The sequence below is a fragment of the Paramormyrops kingsleyae genome, chromosome 22 (genome assembly GCF_048594095.1).
Source record: "Paramormyrops kingsleyae isolate MSU_618 chromosome 22, PKINGS_0.4, whole genome shotgun sequence".
NCBI classification, from domain to species: domain Eukaryota; kingdom Metazoa; phylum Chordata; class Actinopteri; order Osteoglossiformes; family Mormyridae; genus Paramormyrops; species Paramormyrops kingsleyae.
Window position 1 is genome coordinate 21,494,216 of NC_132818.1, and position 18,906 is coordinate 21,513,121.

The 18,906-nt window shown below is 43.7% G+C and overlaps 1 protein-coding gene across 1 annotated transcript; it reads right to left on the reverse strand.

The window, feature by feature from the left end:
- Positions 1 to 12,282: 12,282 nt before the first annotated feature.
- On the reverse strand, positions 12,283 to 16,244 carry LOC111855936 (WAP, Kazal, immunoglobulin, Kunitz and NTR domain-containing protein 2-like). The gene is made up of 2 exons (XM_023835454.2): positions 15,658 to 16,244; positions 12,283 to 14,960 (listed from the first exon to the last, which is right to left on the reverse strand). The coding sequence occupies exons 1-2, from the start codon at positions 15,853 to 15,855 to the stop codon at positions 13,443 to 13,445; spliced, it is 1,716 nt and encodes a 571-aa protein (XP_023691222.1). The 5' UTR covers positions 15,856 to 16,244; the 3' UTR covers positions 12,283 to 13,442.
- Positions 16,245 to 18,906: the final 2,662 nt, after the last annotated feature.

Consider the following 18,906-nt stretch of genomic DNA (forward strand, 5'->3'; position numbering starts at 1 on the left):
ACTGAGAATGAGGACCGGTACCTTAGATTTTTGCATAGCTATTGTTCGTGTTTTTAATAGCACATAATGAGTTTCCATTCCATACATTCAGTTCTGGCATAAAAACAAACACTTTTGTGTTTTCTCTGTCTCTTTAGTCATTTTCTTTGATGCTCAACCAAGAATAATAGAAGTGACTGAGATGGCTGAGTGCAGGTCATGTGATCTTTTGTGCTGAAGGAGTCCTGCCACTTACTGGGCATGTGCTCTTCCCCAGTCAGGTCTGACCGTCCTGCTTGCAGATAATTTGATCATTTTCTGGTGCCACATTCTGAGCTTAGCTTTTCTGTGGTGCCGTGCTGGAGCCGTTTTTTTCTGACGCACAGCCATTTTTTCACGATGGAAACGAATGGAACCAGTGCTGGATTGGGAACAAGTCCGGCACCGGCACCGCTTTGGTGGAAAACGAGGCTACTGACACTGGTGCTGGTAGGTTGGGCTGCTCTTGATCTGACTGCAGATGCACTGTGGGACTTTCTAGCACCATCCCGTGAATTTGTTTGCATAGTTTGCTCTTGAGGCCCACAGGGATCTCCGGGGGCCCCCAAATTTATCTCCGCCTGCACACCCATTCCATGACATCCGGATCTCCAGCACCACAGACATTCACATACTTCGATGAAGCAAAGTGAGAAACGTACTGAAAACAGGGGTGTCACTAATTCTCCATAACCATGTCCCAGTCAGCTATGTGCACGACACAAAATGTCATTTCTCACCTACACAATTTTTCGATAAACAAATAATCGCATAAGACTGACAAATGAAAATTGAACTGTTACCCAAAACAAAAACAGGGTATTCTTTAAGCTCCATTTACTATGAAAAATTTCATAATACACATTTTTAATCAAAATGTATAAGCTTGTCAAATAGGTGGAACATTTACAGAAATTCAAACTAGGTAAGGAGCTGAAAGAATGCCACCTTTATGATATGTTCAGCCGCACATTTCGGTATATTTTACCTGAATTGAGTAGAACTGGACAGTAACACACATGGGCGTTAACTCAAAATGGCAGAGGACACGTGAGAGCAGGTCACAGGTTAAAGCAAACCTGTATGGCTTCACACATAAATGCCCTAACCCACACATAAATGCCCTTACCCACACATAAATGCCCTTACCCACACATAAATGCCCTTACCCACACATAAATCATATGAAGACACACATGACTTTTTGTATACATGTGCAAAGACACGATTCCAGGTGGTGATGACAGTCAGACAATCTGCACAGATACGATCCACATTTTTTGGTTCCTAGTACCGGCCATTAAGTTGCACTCGACGAATCGTTACCTATGGGAGATCGGTGACAGTGCTGACTGCAGCTGCTGGGCGTGTGAACAATTTATTTTCCTTTTGCCTGTCCTCATTTGGCCTGGATTTTGGGATGAGCAAGCAATTCGCTCCTCCTGTCTCCCGTCCTGGTTTGGTCGGAGGCCGCCAGCACTGCGCAGCAGAGAGGCTGCTGATACAGAGCCAACAAACAAGAACAGCTGACTGGGGTTAAAAGGTTGCCGATTTGAGTCCAAGAGACCCTGCTGATGTATCCTTGGGCAGCATGTTTAATCTGAGTTACTTACAGGATTTTCCATTAGTTCACCTGACCTGCTAACAACACACTCCTTTAGAAAAAAAACATCACCGTTTTTCTAGAAATTACCCTTCTAGAAATGTTACGCATCATAACAAACAGCACTTACTAGGTTAATTAGTATTAGTATATTTATTGTTTAATAAATACATTTAATTATCGTATATTTTATAACATTAAATACAATACTCCAAATTAATATTTAACCTCTGCTGCATAACAGCACCTCCTTAGAATATATCATACTAAACTAATACTCAAACTAAATACTGCCAAATGTTGTACTACAGGCGTCGGGGGTAGAAATGTATTTTATTCATTTCCACATTGATCTGTGTTTTTGGCTTTTAAATCCTCACCTTGCTGCCTGCGATATTAATGTTGTTTATTCGGTGAGGACTTACCGAGATCCACTCTGTTAAGCCGATGGAGAAAAACAAATGTGTCCACACTGGCGGAAGGAAGGGAAGAAGTCTGGCCTGCTTCTCATTTTGCCGAGTCATGGTTACAGGAGCTGCGTGAGCGCCACATGGAAACTGACGAGGCGGCGCTTTTTCGGCTTTGTCCGCGGAAGAGTCGGCTTTCGGCTCTCAGGCCGTGATGAAGGGCACTGATACAGTGCGGCCGTATCCCCTGACCGGCTATGACAGAAGTGTTTGCTTTCCTAAATACTGTATTTCATATCAAAGATGTCCTATCAAGGATAGTAGAAATTCTGCTTTATGTGTGGCCATTAGCTGTCTCGGGTATATTGATTTTCATTAGACTTGTTGGAAGGTTGCATGAATTTGAACGCATGACATAATAAACTTGATATATCCATTCATCTTCTTGCTGCTTGACCTGGTCAGGGTTGCAAAAGGGTCTAGAACCTGTTTCACGCAGCATAGGGCATAAGGCTAAAGTACATCCTGCAGGAGATTGCCAGTAGAAGTCAACATTATTGTCATGGTGTGCATGAGTCCATCGCATCACACACAAAGAAAGAGAGAGAGATTAGGAATCTCTGTCTTTGTGGGGACTCTCCATTCATTTCTATGGGCATAACCCGAAAGCAACCCTGGAGGTGTGAAGCATCAGTGTCACCTTTTGAGCCCCAGATATGCCACAGCTTAAAACTTTTTGAATACAACATGACTAGAAGACCCACATAAATGGAATAGTACCTCTCTTCATTGCCCCAAACCAAGGTACTAGACATACAGTCAGATGCATGCAAAAGCATTTCAGGGTGTCTGTCCCTGTATTCGGAATCCTGTCGTCGTACTGCTGAAAGTGCCTCAGTCCTAAATATGACTGTTTAATAAAATCTTTGTTAACTTCTTTGTCTGAAACGATGAAAAAAGGAAAAAGACTGAGAACACATTAAAAAATACATTAGCTTTAATGAGTGGCCTCAGCACTGGATGGATAAAGGCTCAGGATCTGCAGAGTGAGGCTCAGAGGAGGGTAATTTACCACGGTGACGAAACAAAGTCTCTGCATCAGCAGCAAACATTCCCGAGATCGTTCCGATTTTAGCATATATTTCGAAAGAGGGACGATGCCCACAGCTGCTCCTGTCGTAGGAAAGCTTCTCCCCAGCAACTATTAGAAGTATTAATTATGCCGACACACCTAAGGAGAGCTGGCTGCAGAGTCAACATCACAAGATGCATTAGCGGCGGACACAGCCCTTCAGTGATTTCTTGTTGCATAACGTTCTGTTTAGCTTCCAATTCACCTGCCAGCACGACTTACTTAGCTAACATAAAATGGTTAATACCTAAGGACACACAGCTTTGTCTAACGTGTACCGTACACAACAGTATCTTTGGTGCTTTATCAAATGTATTTTGTTGCTTATAAGTGAGGGTGGTATGTAGCTCAGCAGGTTCGGGCTGTATGCATTGGTCTAGAAAGTTGTGGGTTTGAATCCCATGACTGGTCGAGTCCTTATTTTGCTTTTAGGCCCTTGAGCAACGCCCTTACCCACAGCTGCCCCCAGTGCCGGCTGCCCCTGCTGTGTTACCCTAAGCTTTTCTCACTTATCTGTAAACACAGATAACATATTTGATGTAAAATGATATGAAGTTTTGTGCTGTGGTACAACAATCCCTGGGTTACGGTGGTCCTTTTTACGATATTTTTACAATACTTTACGACGGGGAAATGTTTTTCACGTTTGGTACATTATTTGATGATTAAAATGAGATATTAATCACTTTATTATCAAGTAGGCTTTGTGTTAATGATTTTGCCCAATTGTAGGCTAATGTGAGTATTCTAAGCATGTTTTTTGGTGGCACAGTGCTACCGCCGTTATCAGTACTGGCTGAACATTAACATTTTACGTAAGCTTCCCCCGTCAATCCCGTTAGGCGCCCTTTCACGCTGACGCAGGATGTTCTTCTTGAGTGATGCTGAGGTTTCTTCATCTGAAAGGCAGAAAAAAACAAGCCGCTTCGACACAAACCAAGGACCACGTTTCCGTGCTCCACGGTCCATCGGCTGGCTTGTCTGCCAAGGGGCCGCCGTAATTCTCCTCTTCCTGGCAGATTGATACCACAGACCTTATACAACATTTGCTGGGCAAATATTAGATACTTTACAACTGTTATTTTTTTCTTGCGCTGTAGATAGAATTTCGAGATTTTCTTCATGTAGTTAGGACTCCCCATGCAGGTTGTCCCCGCTGTTATAGCCTCTGCTTCCTCAAATAGCCACCAGGTTAATTTCACCCTTGCACCAAGTAAACACTCATGGCATATGAATGGAGGCATAGATTATAAGTATATACATTCTGGACAGGTGCACAAGAATGAATTTGCTTGCTTGGTCAGACATCGCCATCTTCATTTTGCACATTCTGCAGTGTTTGAATGGTGGAGCTGTGTATCTCAATCGTATATCTGCATCTTAATAAATTTTATTCCTTTATAACTAAGCATTCTGTCCCTAATCCTTCCAGAGAAAGTACAGAAAGGCAGCTGAATGCAGCCTGGCTCTGACTCATGGCTGTGGGTGTGAGCAGGCTAAGAGTGCACCCCCATCCCCCCCCCCCCCTGTGTGTGTGTGTGTGTGTGTGTGTGTGTGGGGGGGGGGGGGGGGGGGTGGCTGACACATGACCAGCCGTGTGTAACGGCTGCCAATCACGTGTAACCCAGAGTTCCAGGTGTATTTTTCCATAGCGATCCCGGTCCTTCCGTGAACATGTAAACCTGGCACCTGACATTCACGAGGAAAACAATCAGGGTGAGGAAAGATGCATGAGTCTGCGAGATAGAAACGGCGTTATGCAGCAAGGAGGTGGGAGGACTGGCACACACGTGGCAGCACAGTAATTTAGCATAAATGTATGCCGAGTGTGTGATGTCAGCTTTGAGGATCCGGTCGTCCTCGCTGAGGCCAAGAGACCAGCACTTAGACGCACCGTGCAAATCGCTACCTAATGAGTGTTCTCTTTTTTTTCAAGCATTTCAAAGTCACAATTTTTTTTTTCTTTTATTCCAAAATATAAATTTATGCCTAATGTGTCTCTGGAATTAGGCAATTTTCTATGTAATTAGCATAAACCGAAGCGGGTAAATGATTATGAAAACATCACGAGACCAGCAGGCACAGAAGGACGAACTAATCAGTGGCCAATTAAACTAAATATGAAATTATACAGCAAATCAATTGTCCTTGGGATACATAGAGGCACAATAAAACATTACATTGTCAGTCATATTACTGCTGTTTCACTGTCTTCACCTACCACTAGTTGTTCACCAAACAGCTAAACCAAGTCGACTAAGAGGCAAAATTCTAACCAGAGCCTTAATATCTGCAGCGTGGCAGCGAGTTTTCCTCCTAAATGCCATTATTTTTCTATTTGTTATTGCAAGTGTGACTCACGCTTGGCTTAACGTGGAGGGCCTTGTGAAAAAAAAACCCTTCGAACAATGTGTCGGATTATTCTAAGGGGGTGCGGCTGCAATTTAAAACACCCATTCGACACCGCCACCCATTTTTTGGTCCAGATTAAAGAATTAGGGCTGCAACACTATCCAGTGTAGACATCCAAATATGACAATAGAGGTTAGTCCTTCATTAATCCAACAAAACAACAAAGAAGCTCTTCCTCATAATAGAGGAAAACACCTGGGAACAAGAGACAATGCGGGACTCACCTTAAACAAAGTGACATGTTTGTATAAGTGATTTGGCTGGTAAATTAGCCTACATATATTACATGGAAAAAATCAAGAAGCAACTGCAATATTAGTTTTACCATTGTCCTCCTGTAATGTACAGTCTTTGTACACATTTTGTCCATAATGTTTCACTTCAAAATGGTCTTTTAATTTGGTTTATTTATATTTACAGTCAGGCCAGTGCAGCTTTTTTCCTGTGCACCTTGAGAATGTTGCTCCTGTTTAGTATCTGAGTGCGGTTTTAATTACATTGTTATTGGTCTGGAATAACAAAGCCTAAATGTGAAGCAAAATACATTTCATTGTACCCTATAAAGAAGAAGAAAAAATATTTGCAAGCCTTCTCCATCCTTAAGGCCTTCGCTGATAAAACTTCGGAGAATTTCTCCAAAGGAATAAAATTCATTTATATCCAGCACACATGACTATTCTCAGAGGCGTAACTCCCCATAACTCCCCATAACTCCTCATAACTCCTTTATGGAGAAGTGCCTTCCAGTGCACATACACTGACACACAGAGCAGAATAATGAAACCCTGGTGCAAGGCTTCTTCCTTGGCAACAAACTACAGTGAACATCTGATGTACGGGAGGTTTGTTCCTGTTTGTTTTTCATCTATCCATCCATTTTCAATAACCTCCTATCAAAATATGTTCCTGGTTATCTATGACATCACTCTGGGACAACACAGAACAAGGCACCCGTGAGTGTGAAAAAGATGCTATATAAATAAAACATTATTATTAATAATAATAATATTCTTCTTATTGTAAGACAATGTACCAGTTACACATGATTTCCAGTATACCATAGGCATGCCAGTACCTACCATTGAGAATACCATTTTTTTGTGCAGCTCCAGTAGCTATAATCCATTACTGGGCACACCTAGGAAGGGCTAACACTTTTGACCTCGGTATTTTAAAAATCCTGGCTCTGGCACCAACCATAGGCCATTCATGCACAACTCCGCAGGAGTGGCTGTCCAGTGGCACTGGTCTAACTGAACTGGATCCTGGATCGTAGGAGTGGTAATTACACTTCATCTGAGGGGGCACAAGTAAGTCAGTAACTAAAGTGCAAATCATTAGCATATATAGTAAATGCGTTAAATACACGTTAAGATTGTTTAATGATGATCAAACACGGGATTGGTACGTAACTAACACTTAGTTTCTGGTTAATTATACATTACGTAAGAGTGTACTAGTACAATGAGCCCCCTCAGCTACAAAATCAAGCCTTACAGTTGATTTTCAGCATAAATGCAAATGATGTGTCCTCAAGTCAGATGCCCTGCATATTATTTCTCAAAGTGAAAAGTCTGTAGTAATGTAAATAAACCACACGTCGTGACGGTAGGGCCTACGTCACGCTCGCCAACGGACACTGGCGGAAACAGCCGGAAGAGCGTTTCTCGGGTGACTGATGTCAAAAGGACTGATGCTAGGAGAGAAGAACATTTCGTTTCCCACGTTTTGCAAAAATGCTGACAAGTTGATTGAAGGCTGGAGGGCCAACGGCTTGTTGTTATTCGTATAATTTACTCCGGCCAAAAAATATATAGCGTCTTACAGTAAATCTATCAATTTTCCACCATTTATAATATGAGAGGAGTAAGATATGCATTATATTAACCAAGATTTCAATAATGAACTATTCGTTCCTGAACGGGAGATATAAAATGTGGTTTTGCTATTATTTTTTATTGCCTTTTGGCATTTGCAGTTTCACGAGAGAGGTGTTTCTACGGGAAAGGGAAGTAATAGTTTATCAGGGGAAAGCCAATTTATTTATCGGGGAAAATGAAATAAGCTAATTCGAGCAAATTTTAAACTTAAGGGTCATAAGCTAAAAAGTTTTACGTTTGTAAATGGATGCGTATTTCAAAGAAGCTCAATAAAACCTGTTGATTTACTTTTATATGCATGTTAACTTACGTTTCTAGAAAAACCTTTTTTAATACTCTTGATTATATCCACCGATCTTCCACAACTGCATTTCCAGCACAGGGTCGTAGTAACCCTGAAGCCAAACTCAGGAAAGAAAAGTAAATTATTTAAATTAAAGACTGTATGAAGCTTGATCCTTTACATTCCCAGTAATACCATGAAGTCCTATTTCAGTATTTTTCATGGCCAGAAATTTAGAACCTCACAGGCACGTACCAAAACACCACAGAGGAGCAGGCTTGGAGTCAATACTCACTCCCCTCATCTCTAGATGGTATGTTCCAAGACTGTTAATCATTCCAGGCGTAACCGAGCAGCGGTGGGCCAATAATAAAAGGTCCGATGACTAGCATGCTTCTCGTTGATGTTCAGTTCAAGGACACCTAGAATTGTGCTCTGGAAAGAAGCCAATAGCCTCATTTCTCCGGATGTTATCAGCTGATATAATATGTGTGTGGTACGCAGGCGCAAATTGAGCTGGGAATTACCTGTGGAAAGTGTGCACTGAGTGGAAAATTGCTTTATTTACCAAGAGCAAGTACTGTGTACACCAAGCCAAGAAGCAAGGAAATGTGCATGTTTGAGAGAGGTTGCATTTCCCTTCTCATTCATAGGAATTGGACTCATTTCTTGCTCTGTTCCCCCCCCCCCCCCCCATTTGGTTCATACAAATCCTGCCACTGTGATTGTGTTTTTGAGGTCTCTCCCACATGTAATGCACCCACATGGCGGTGTGACGCCTCGGCCCAGAAGAGGGAATCGCTGACAGTCGGAGGGCCTTTCGTGCCTTCCGCACGGTTATTCAGGACCACAGTTTAATAAATATCGTGTCCCGAGAAAAATAACCTTGGTGAAAACTAATACCGGGTTCCTGGTCAAACACACAAATGCAATATCATGCAGTATATGGCATAAGGGTGTCTGAAATAGAATTGCTTAAACTTTTTTTCTTGTGTGAGAAATTTCTCATGGCGAAAAGCAGCAGGGTGTATAAGAAATATCTAAATGACTTTCTGAAAAGAAATATTTCTGTGGAAAGATCTCTGTTAATGATGTGGGACCTGCTGATTTGCAGTGGAATTACTGTGTGACTGGACTGCTATACATACAGAAATAACTGGGCGGACTTCTTTTATAGTGTAATATTGATTGTTGTAGAAGGTGTTCTTACAGATACCTTATGACATTTATTATTTGGGGGCGGGGGGGCTCTGATATCCTGGGATGTTCCTAGCATTGACTGCCGTGTCAAGAATGTTACACAATTCATACTCACCTTACACACTAGTGCATTGCAGAGACGTTTGTGAAATCTATACTATATGTGTTTTAAGAATCCTTCATATTAGTATTTATGGTTGAATCTTTCGGATGGTGAGGGGTATGCTTAGCTGCCAGCGTAAAATAAATGTTTATATGGTAATAAGTCATAAGAACCATCCCACTCTATAAGGAAATGTACTACCGCTGTAAAGAGTAAATGTGTTTGAATGGTTACATTGTTATTTTGAACATTTAAACAAACAAGCAAGAAAGCAAGCAAGCACACAAACAAAATGTGAATTAAACGGTTTTAGCGATACAAAACATTAGGTGACCATGATTCTGTGGAAGGCTGCCAAGCTGTACTGATAAATTCATACCGATCTAATGTTCGCAGATCACGCCAGCATCCACAAAAACCGAGGTACGCTAATTCATCTTTGTCATGACGCAGATTACGGTCTGGCGTCTTAGATAATTATGATTTCGCTGGTAATAATAAAATATAACGTATATTAGCTTCTGTGAGTCACTTTCCCGCGCTCGTTGACATTGGTAGGTAGAAACTGCCAAAACATCAAAATAATAAAATGAAAAATTAATAATAAATAATAGTATTAACTTGCGTCAATGTGTGTGCACTTGTGCTTGGATTTTTAAATCCTGCCATGCGGAGTCAACCAGATCATTTCTTCTACTTCTCCTATCTTATCCTCTCTCACCCATCCCGGCTCTTTAATCCCTGACCCAGGATACATTACTGGGATTGCCTTATGTAATATATGTGTGCCGTAAGATAAAGTCCTGGAAGGCTGGCAGTAAAGGCCCATTTTGACATGAAGAGTCCCTTCAGCGTGGGTTCCTCTGGAATTCAATCTAAATGCAAAACCGGCTATAAATAACCAGCCTTGCTTCTGGCAGAATTAATCAGCAATAAATATGAGTGCTTTTTGGCAGTCTGGCTGGAGGGGACGGCTGCTGAGAGCTAGCATGCCACGGCTAAGGCAAAAACAGCGCACTCTGGTTAAATCGGGTGCTAATGGATATAGGCGTAGCACACGGGGGCTGATGTACAGCATGAGCGCACTATCTAACAGTCGGATTTAGCGCGCCACAGGTAATCTGTTAACGGGCTCTTTGGCTGACACGGAGAACTCGTATACCGCCGCTAGCAAGCTTGCTAATAATGTTTATGTAAAATAGTTAACATTGTTGATCAGCAGGGCTATTTGCAATCAAATATTACCTATTAATGTAGTGTATTGTAGTGATATAGTGAATTTTCAAAAAAAATCTAAAATGTGTTCACCTTGGATAAGAAATTGTGTAAGTAAAGGGGTAATTGGTGATGATTATAAATAATAACAATAACCCTTAATTAATCATGTTTTTCTTACGTGTCTTTGCCTAACGGAAGTACTGATGTACATACAAACCCAACGCAACCGTGCGCCAAGAGTAGCCTGCTACGGGCGACCTGCCGTGGGGGCCAAACCAATAACGTCCCGCAAGGCAGATGCAGCTCCGTATAGTGATTAAGGCTTTCGTGTTTAGGAGATTAATAGATTAACAGCCCATCCCCCCAAAATAAATAAATAAATAATCATTTCTCAAAGTAATTAATAAGGACAGTACCAACCCTGTTTTTTATATAGCCGCGCATAATTTCAGGAAATTTGAAGGCCAAATCATGAAATAGTTGCTGGCTGCTGAGAGCAGCACAGAATATCCTTCAAACTGTGCACATAATGCTGGAGGTTTTGTGTACAGATGGGAATCCGCAAGATTTGCTTAGAAAAAACTCATGTTCTCGTGCGATCGGAGCCCTTCATTTAACGACCGTTTCACAAGTTTTAGGTTCCTTCCAGTTTTCTTTTCCTTACTGAATTCTACGCTATGCTACCTGTATTGCATACATATCTAACATCCTGTATTTTGATAATCCATGTTGCTTGTTTGGGTTAAAATGACAGCTTGCCGTAAGCAAATTCAGATACTACCCCCTTGTGTAAATCTGTCAACTAATTGCATTAGCCTCTGCATGCGTGTGTATTTCACAGTGTAAGTCTTGACCCTGGGGATCGGCTGCGGTAATCTGGGGATATAGAGACTGGCAAGATGTCCTTCAAGATGACAGGTCTTGCACATATACATGCAGAATGGAGAGTGCTGTATTCCGGCTTTACTCTCAGGCGCTGGGGTTCTGAACGGATTCAGGTACCCGACTGCCCCTGGGCTAACTCTAGTACTTGAAGATAAGTTACCACTGCCGCAAGTAGCCTATGTTAGTCGCGTATCTAGAATGCAGAATTTATGATGCGCTCATCAGAATGTAGCCAGTAAAACAGTGATTAGGAAGTGTTTCAAGTTGGATATAAGCTTTTAGAGTATATACATATATGGAAAACTGGTTGGAATATGGATGGATAATTACTTTTGAATGTATGTCAGTAGTGCATCATAAAAATCCATAAATACAAATTGCAGAAATAGGTAACACAGTTGTTCTGATGTTCCGCTACCCTTGCTAAATTCGTTGTGGGCTATGTAAGAAATTAAATTAATAGCCACTGCAGATTCCTCGATTATTTTAAGAAATATCTATTATGTTATATTCCTAATTTTTGTTGTGAAATACTGACATCTAGTGGCAAAAATGATTTTTGCCCATTCAGAGTGCAATAAATATTGCTATACAAAAATAGGCCCTTTGTATAACTTCGACAAGTGAGACCAAGCTAATGGTTCTGAGCTCAATCCATCACCACTATAATCCATGATGCTTGTATTTTTAGAGTTGAGACTAGCAGCTGAATTTTCTGATTTAACAGAATTTTCTATACTGTCGTATACGGAAAACGAGAAAAAAAATCATTAAAGCCATTAGTGTCTTTGACACTAGGTGTCAGTGTTTCCACACCATAGTACCACGTGTCCGAACACAGCCCAAACAAACTATAAATGAGCGTTAAGGGTCGGACGCTGTTCACACACAGCCCTTTTCAGAACCCCCAGCAAGGCAAGGCCCTGAAACCCCCCCCTCCCCGCCCCCACCCCACTTCTGAGGAGGAATGTGACCTTGGGGGCAACCTATCAGCGGGGGTTTCATTGTCGTAAAATATCCTACCGACCTTCATACGAATCTGCGTTGATGGCTCAGAATCCAGCTGGAGGGGAAACGCTTTTATCTATGTATGAGGACACGAACGACATTTCAGGACAATGGAAGAAGAGCGACAGAGGAATTACTGCTTTTACATTTTTTATTTGCTCTCAACAGATTTTTTAATGATAAAATTCCAGATGCCTTTAAGATAAACGAAGTGGTTGTTATTTTGCTCTTAATTAAGATAACAACAAAATAAATAAACACAAAATTAATGCCAGGCACAGAAATATAGGGACTATAGTCAATATTACTGGGATTTTAAGTGATCGCCTTTTGAGGGAATATATTACAACTTTTTTTTTTTACTGCACTGGGCTGCAGATTAATGCTGGCAGTTTACTGTCTGACTCTACACTTATGTTCTTTAATCACCTATCATATTAGACTTTAAGGCACGAGCTACAGATCATAAATTTAACAACACAAAGAAAATATCGTAAAAGCAATACAAAGAATCATTTTAGTTTAACTAAAATGGATGCTTTAGCATATGTGCTTAAGTGCTTAATAAGAGCTAAGTTTTCAACTGAGAATCGTCAGGGGTAGTGTGTTTTAAGCGCCGCGTTTTAGGACAGCTGGGGTAGCTTGGCGGGTTTGCTGTCCAATAACGTGTTATTTAACTTTCTCATGTGATCAGGATGTTACCCCATGAAAATAAGCAGTTCAGACCTTCTCACCACGACTCACGAACAGCTGGTTTGCCTCAAATGATTTTCAGCTTTCCACAAAATGCTCTCTGAAAATTTGTATGTGCGATTTCATTTTTCGCCTCTATTAAGACCATTAATAATGTAAGTGTTCTACAAATAAAAGCCTATTGCATATTATAATAAGCCAGTGAGATGTGTGAAAGAAACATAGGTAGTGAGAACAGGGTAAAATACTCATTCAGAGTAGAAAAGACTACTTATAAAGTTAGTAATTTCTAGCGTGTTTCATCTTTCAGAAAGTGAAACAAATTATATATTATTATTTTGAAAAAGTCCGGAATCCGAACGGTGAGAATGATCAATGTTTTCAGACCAGTTTGAGAGTCACTGAACTGCTTTTTGGAAACAGATCTTCCAACAGTATGGGCTGTAGAACGGTGTCCATTTGGTGCTAGATTCCCAAAGAATCATCTAGAAGGTATTTGTTTCGGCTGCTCATTGGACAATAGTGAGGAAGGGTTGCTAAGTAGTGGGCTGGATGCCGGAAGCGTATTGGCTGGCAGCTTCATAAGATGGTAGTGAGAGGCTACTGGGCTCCTGGGAACTCCTTGAGAACATCGCAGGAGTTCTTCTGGATCACCTCGCGTAGTTTCTTCAGGCGCCGTGCATTGGACGGTCCCACGAAGCTGTGGGGCTGCAAGACGGCCATACCCTGGTGAACGTCGCCCATGATGATCAGCTGCCCTGTGGCACCGCTCACGCTGGGGCACGGGCAGCCGCGGTCCACGTCCAGCAGCGTGACCTCCAGCGGCTCCCGGCCCAGGAATCGCAGCCCCATCTTCTCGTCTTTTAGGATCTCCTCGACTGTGACCAAGACATGGCCCGAATCCTGGTCCGCGGTCGGCTCGGCCATGCGGCCCAGGACCACGAAGTCGCTCTTGCAGAAGCTGGTGGCCATCTTTTGCCGTGGTTTGCACTGTCGGCAGCCCCGGGCCTTCTGGGATAGGCACGCCGCCTCACAGGCCTCCTTGTTGGCGAAGTTGTTCCCGTTGCCGCCACAGCCGCCATACACAAAGGGCTCGCAGCGCCGCTTCTCGGCACGGTACGCCCACCGCGGCTCGTAGGCCTTGCAGGGTCCCTGGAACCAGGGCTGGTGGCAGGACGTGGCCGCGTCTGAGCCACAAGCCCGGGCGCACGCCTCGTAGCTCTCGAAGCGGTTCCCGTTGCCATCGCAGCCTCCATAGGTGAAGGCGAAGCAGTCGGCCTTCTTGGCGTCGTAGTACCAGCTGGGGCTCTCGCCTCCGCAGTCGTCCGTATCGGGGGGCTTCCGGCACTCGTCGACAGGGAAGTGCGAGCTGTTCGTATGCAGCTCCTCCTTCTCCACAGACCCCCTCCTGACCACCGACAAGGGGAAGTGGGCCTGCAGGGAGCCCCCGGGGTTGTGCGCGGCGCAGGTGTAGATGCCGGCATCCTGCGGCTGGGCGTTGTAGATGACCAGCTGGCCGACGTTGGTCACCACCACATTCCCCTGGACGTAGTTCGGCCGCATGATCTCATTCTCCTTCCCCACCCCTGCCTGCTTCTGCCAAGTGAGTTGGGGCACAGGGCGACCGGTGACCTCGCACAGGAAGCTTGCCGTGTCGCCCTCCAGCACCGACTGGTGGGTGGGCTCGGCCGTCAGGCTCGGAGGGATGGCATCTGGGGGCGTGGTCTGCGGTGGCGTGGTCGGCGGCGGGGGCGTGGTCTCGGCTGGTGGCGGGCTGGCGTCCGGCCAGGCGAGGTGGAACCTGCAGGCGACCTCGGTGAGGGAGACGCCGCGAGAGCAGGCCTCGGCGTCCATGTAGCAGCGGTTGTAGTAGGTCATGCCGTCGGACGCGCAGGTGAAGCGCGGCTCCCGCTCGCACCGGTCGCGGCACTTGCACACCAGCTGGCCGTCCCAGACGTCGCACTCCGAGCCCTGCTGGGGGCACATGAAGCGGTCGCATGTTGCCCCTGCTGGCATCCCCAGGGGGCCTTTCCTGCCCTGCGCGTCCAGGTAACGCGCTGCCACGCAGCTCCGGCTGCCGCACACGTTGGAGCAGCACTTCTCGAACGGCTCGCAGTCCTGCGGGCAAAGTACCAAACTCACCTCCCTCCTTTGCCTCTCTACAGCAATATGCAAGAACAGTTTCCTAAAACATTGCAAGAAATATTTCCTAACGTGTTCACTAACGGCCAAAGTTTCTGAAACAAATTTCCATTTTCATTATAACTCATTTTTCATTTTGAAATATTCTCAGTCTAACACAATATAGTTTTACTGGGTAATGTAATACTTTATGTATTAAGGATTAAATGTTATTCATATCACTTAATACAGCAGCGCCCACTTAAATACCATTTATATTAAAGTATTCGGCTGGTGTATGCATTTAGTGCCGTGTAAAAGTATAGCCGAAAACACGGAGACCGAGGGAGGCCGAGGTTTAATTAATAGCGTCTTTTTTGTGAGTGGGTGGTATCTATTAACATAATGATGAATAATTTAATTAAGACTTTCTCGTGCACGATTTCTGGAGTTTAAACTTTTCTATGTTGATTTGTTGAAATGTGGTCATTTTGATTTAATCTTCGCCTCCTCCGAACCGTTAGTAAGGGAATCATTTTAACTTCCCCGCCTAAAATGAACTGGATTGTAAGCAAATACTTTGATTTTTGGCACCCCTTTGTGTGTCCGGCAGACTGATGCCTTTTGCCATTGTTCATTTTCGCTCCTCTAGCCGCCCCCCGAGCGCCGAGAGACCGATGGGAGACGGACTCACCTGATCGGACTCGCACTCTCGCGTACAGGTGCTCATTGCATCCACCCACAGGTTGGGGTTCATCTCGTTGGGACACATGCCCGCATGCGAGTAGGCGACCTTTGGCAGAGCCACGGCCTGCGAGCGGCCGTGCAGGAGCAGCACGAAGCTCTGTCCAACAAAGAACCAGATCCAGCGGGGGAACAGCAGCCACCACATCCCTTCGGCGCTCCGCGGTCGGCGGCCAGACGGGACAAAAGCACGCTTCGATTTCGGCTCGGTCGCCGGGTTGGTTTTATTCTCAAAGGGCGATATCTAACCTATCAAAATAATAATGATGGAGAATAATAGGAGGAGTACTTGTACTCTGCGCGGAGCGCAAGGATCTGTGAAACTCCTCCCGTCCCGTGCATCTCGTTTAATAGTCTAGATTAGGTCGCGGTATTTATGCCCTATTACTTTATCTTCTGCGCTTCAGTCAAAGTTATTCTTTGATTCCTAGAAAGTAAACTTGGAAAAGACATCAGTCCTACAATACACGCCGACTCTTCGGCTGCAGCTGGCGGGACACCTGTGACTTTAGAAATTGCTTGAAAACTCCGTTAAGTCTTCGCAGTTACATGGGGGGGTGCAGATGAAACCGCCGCGGATCGGTTTTTTAATGTGCCTTACAGATTAAATTATGCATTCTGCATTGCACATTTTTTGCATTGATTTTTTTCCTGATTAAACCTGATTGAGTCCACTTAAGAGCTTAATAAAAATGTCGCGCTTTTCCAGACAAAATCGGCTGTTATATGAATTATCTGAAACTGTTCTCAGTTATATTAGAACCACTATCCAGAACCGGATTGTAATCTAATGGTGAACCATAAACAGGTTTATAAAATATACTTCTAGCACACAGTTTTTAATCGGTGTCCCCAACTGTGAAATATTAACTCGAACGTCATGGTAGCGCGAGTAACAGGGACTGTAAAACTAGGTGAGCACTGACGCCGGGCTTAATGGACCTTTGGCTATTCAGAACTTGAGGGAGGGATTGCTGGTGAGTTGTAAACTCGTAAAGTGTTTTAATCGACGTTTTCTCTAGTTGCATTGTTAAGTGCGGCAGTAGGGACTTTGCTTGTTTATGGATCTGGGTTGTTATTGGGTAAGCCAAGTACTTGCATCTGTAAAAATTAAATAAATTTTATTCTGAGGTGAAAGTCCTATTTTTCTCTCACACACCAATATAAATCTCTAAAGAAATATGTATATGTTTAACGTTAATTAATTAGGTTTCATTGAATTATTTTTTTTATTAAATCAAGTATAAAAGACATGGTTATGGCAACCTGCTGATATGAAAGTGGAACTTGTTCAAATGAAATCCCGAAAATAAGATATAATTATTTAAAAACTACAGGCTACAGTATATAACCCACATGCAAAGCACTGGGATACTGGATTTATGTGAGTTAGTTATACAGTATTTATTGTATATCTATATGCAGCCATTATAATGTATACAGTGTCATAACAGAGCATAACTTCAGATCTTGACATTTCAGTAAATTATTGCCTTGCATCATATATAAAGGTCCTCATTTGTACATCTCATAATTTTTAAAATCTTTCTCATATTTCCAAAGGATTGTCAGGACCGCAGTCCTTTACCCTCCCGACTCAAAGGAAAAAAAGCCTTTGGACTTGAAATTTTATGTACATGTATATATGTGTGGAGTCTTACTGAACCAATGATGCCATTTTCGAATCTTTTTGTACTTAAATACACGTCCAGATTCAAAGTCACATATTGATGTAAATCAGGAGGACTCGCTGCTTCCCACCAGACATCACCCAGTCAGAGTCCTGGTTCCTGTACCGTTTAAGCATTTGAGGGGCCCCAGTGCCACTGGGGGGGGGGGGCAGGGACATTGCATTCTCTACCCCGCGGGGCGCAGATGGGGTGAGCGGGTGATGAAGCCATGCAGTGGGTCGTGAAAGCAAGCTGGGCCGGACTGCAGAGGCGTCTGGACCTCTGCCCGCGTCCGGTCACCTGGCCTCCTTTCACAATCGCCTCTCAGGTGCAGGAACAGACCCTTCGCCTCCTTTTCCATAACGTGCTGTTTGAATTGCATTATGGCATTTAGGGTGGACATGATGTGAATGATGAGGAGTAAAGTGTTACGCTACTCTAACCCCAACCATCAGTAATGACAAAGCCACCATAAGAGTGACCCGAGGCTCCAAAATCAGCGATTTCACAACTTGGGGAGAGATCTGCGCACCTTAAACCGACTTTTTACTGGAAAACCACAGACAAGCATCCTGACATGATGTGGCACATCCGAGCCCTGGGAAATGGGTCGAGATTTCTGGCAGTGTTGAAGCGAAGCCAACGTATGAATAGTAGCATGAGCCCCAGCCTCCGTAGAGACGCTTTTGTCCTCTAGATTGACAGCGGGGGCCCACAGGGGCGAGCGCTGCGCCCTCCAACCTATAGGAGTACCCAGGGAGCAGCGCAGTCAAGATCCATGCATGGAAAGGGTAGCCTCACTCATCTACAGCGTTGTCACTATGTGAAAGAATGGAGATAGCAATGCTATGAATGACACTAGCTTATTGGCCCAGACTTTGGATGAAACGCGACAGCCAATGAGGTAGAGCAGGACTCTGCCAGCCTCACAAGGCAGTGGTGACAATCACATGTCAGATTCGCGTCATTTTCTCATTCCTCTGGGCCGTAAAACTATAAGGATTACTTGTAGGAGCAGAAATCACCTGCAAACTAAGTAACGCAGCTTTTTTTTTTTTCTTTTCATTGTCACCAAATCACTGGTTTTTGTGCAGTGTGGCATCTGAGAGTGACTGGGTGAGGTCAGGGGCCTTTATGTGCCATCGGTAATGAGGAATCACCCTGCAGTGGAACTAACCAGATGTGTGAGAGGGAATGACAACTGAGGCATTTATTTGTTCATAAAAACTCAATTACACTGAAAGAATTTACGCACATCATATTCAACCGATGTCTCCTCCTATAGATGCGTAATTTTCATTGCAAAAATGTCAGTGGATTAAATATACCAAGTTTAGAGAGCCCCGATTTAAAGGCCCCCCCTAGTGGTGTGAAGAGAAACGAAGCGTTTCAGTTTCATTTCAAATAAAAACAGAACTACCAGAGCAGATGTCAGGGTAAACACAAACCCTCGGCACAGGTTATTCGCTTTTTACAAAAAAAAATTATGCAATGCAAAGGCAGGTCTCCACACGTTACATTGGTTATGA

Excerpts from the sequence above, each read along its gene's own strand:
- LOC111855936 (XM_023835454.2), bottom strand. The coding sequence starts at position 15,855 with ATGTGGTGGCTGCTGTTCCCCCGCTGGATCTGGTTCTTTGTTGGACAG. Across the intron at positions 14,961-15,657 it reads GAGAGTGCGAGTCCGATCAG|GACTGCGAGCCGTTCGAGAA; the intron begins GTGAGTCCGTCT and ends CTTTGCCCGCAG.